The 1,433-nt window shown below is 63.0% G+C and overlaps 1 protein-coding gene across 1 annotated transcript in view; it reads left to right on the top strand.

Annotated features, from left to right (window-relative positions):
• TNPO3 (transportin 3) overlaps window positions 1-1,433 on the top strand; it is a gene marked incomplete at its 3' end in the record, with an annotated part of 9,921 nt that overhangs the window by 3,059 nt on the left and 5,429 nt on the right. Inside the window, exon 5 of the mRNA XM_010160362.1 lies at window positions 615-758. Coding sequence (XP_010158664.1) covers window positions 615-758 — 144 coding nt within the window. The remainder of the gene's footprint in view (window positions 1-614; window positions 759-1,433) is intronic.

Below are 1,433 nucleotides of genomic sequence, written 5' to 3'. Positions count from 1 at the left end.
GCCACCCCCTGCCACGGGCAGGGACACCTTCCAAAGCCCAGGGTGCTCCAAGCCTCATCCAGCCTGGCCTTGGACACTTCCTCTCTGGGGAGAAGGAGCCTGGGATCCTCCGGATCCTCGCCCAGCGCAGGCAGGGCTGCCTTTGGCGTTAGTTTTTGGGAAGGGTCGCTGTTGGGTGCTGCCAGACCCGCACTCCCCGTCCGCAGCCGCTGTTGTGCGGTGAGGGATGTAAAACGGAGTTGGGGGTGAATTTAGGGATTTGCCACGTCGGAAACCCGCTCGTGTCCGGGGCCCCGTCAGCCTGAGATTCCTCCTGTGGAAAAACGATGGGCTGGGATCGCAGGAAAACGCTCCCAACTGCTTTTCTTGCTTCCCTAAGGGCAGCCGGGCTGTTTTTGGCCCTGCTCCTGCCCCTCGCCGAGTCCGGGGCTGCTGGGGAACAGGGATGTTGGCAGCGGGCCGCTCCCTCGGCTGCGCATCCTCTCCGCATTCCCTGTTGCTCTCGAGGGCGTTCGCAGCGCCGTCGCGTTCCTGCCGCCGCGGCCGGAACGCAGGGGTCATTGATTGAAAAGACCCCTTGGGGTCGATGCCGAGCGGTCCGTGTCCTGCCGTAGGTGACGTGCGTGGAGAAGACGGGCAACGACGAGAAGATGCTCATCAAGATCTTCCGGTGCCTGGGGAGCTGGTTCAACCTGGGCGTCCTGGACAGCACCTTCATGGCCAACAGCAAGTTGCTGTCGCTCCTCTTCGAGGTGCTGGTGAGTATTTCCCTCGGGAAGCGAGGGCGGTGGCGGGCATCGGATTCCGGGATGGCGTCGGGTGAAACGCGGGAGCGACGCTGCTCGGTGCCGCGGCGGGAGGAGTTTCATCCCACCCGCCCCGCGTGGGGATGCTCCAGTCCTCCCCTGGCTGTTCCTCTGGGAAGAGCGAGCTCTCCGCGCGCGGTAAGGGATTTGTGCTGCCGGGATTTTCCTTTTGGAGCGGTTGTCCGCCTCGGAGGAGAGATGGAGAGCAGCAGCGCAGCGCACACATCCCCACGCCTCTTCCCGGCCTCCTGGGAAACGACGGGAACGGCACATGGTGCCAAATGCCGGCTGATCTCCGGGGAGCAACCGGAAGTGACGCTTAAGGCTAACCTCGGTCCATGGGCCTGGCCCGTAGTTCGGGATTTGGGATGCGGGGACAAAGACTGAGGGACAAAACGTGTCGGCAGAGCTTTCGGATGCAACCACCCACATGTGTGTGTGGCTCTTTGGGTGGAGGAAGAGACTCGGGGCTCCTGCGGAATTATTCTTGCCCGCCCAGCTCCTGTTTTGCCCTGGAAAACACATTTTGGGAGGTGAGCGCCATTCCCTGGTCTCGGATGGGCTGGAAAGGCCCTGAAATCCCTCTGGAGCAGATGCCCTCGCCCAGTTTTCTGGCAGCCCCTCTCC

The sequence above is a fragment of the Eurypyga helias genome, unplaced genomic scaffold (assembly GCF_000690775.1).
Source record: "Eurypyga helias isolate BGI_N326 unplaced genomic scaffold, ASM69077v1 scaffold24881, whole genome shotgun sequence".
NCBI classification, from domain to species: domain Eukaryota; kingdom Metazoa; phylum Chordata; class Aves; order Eurypygiformes; family Eurypygidae; genus Eurypyga; species Eurypyga helias.
This window is presented reverse-complemented; position numbering and strand designations above follow the sequence as displayed.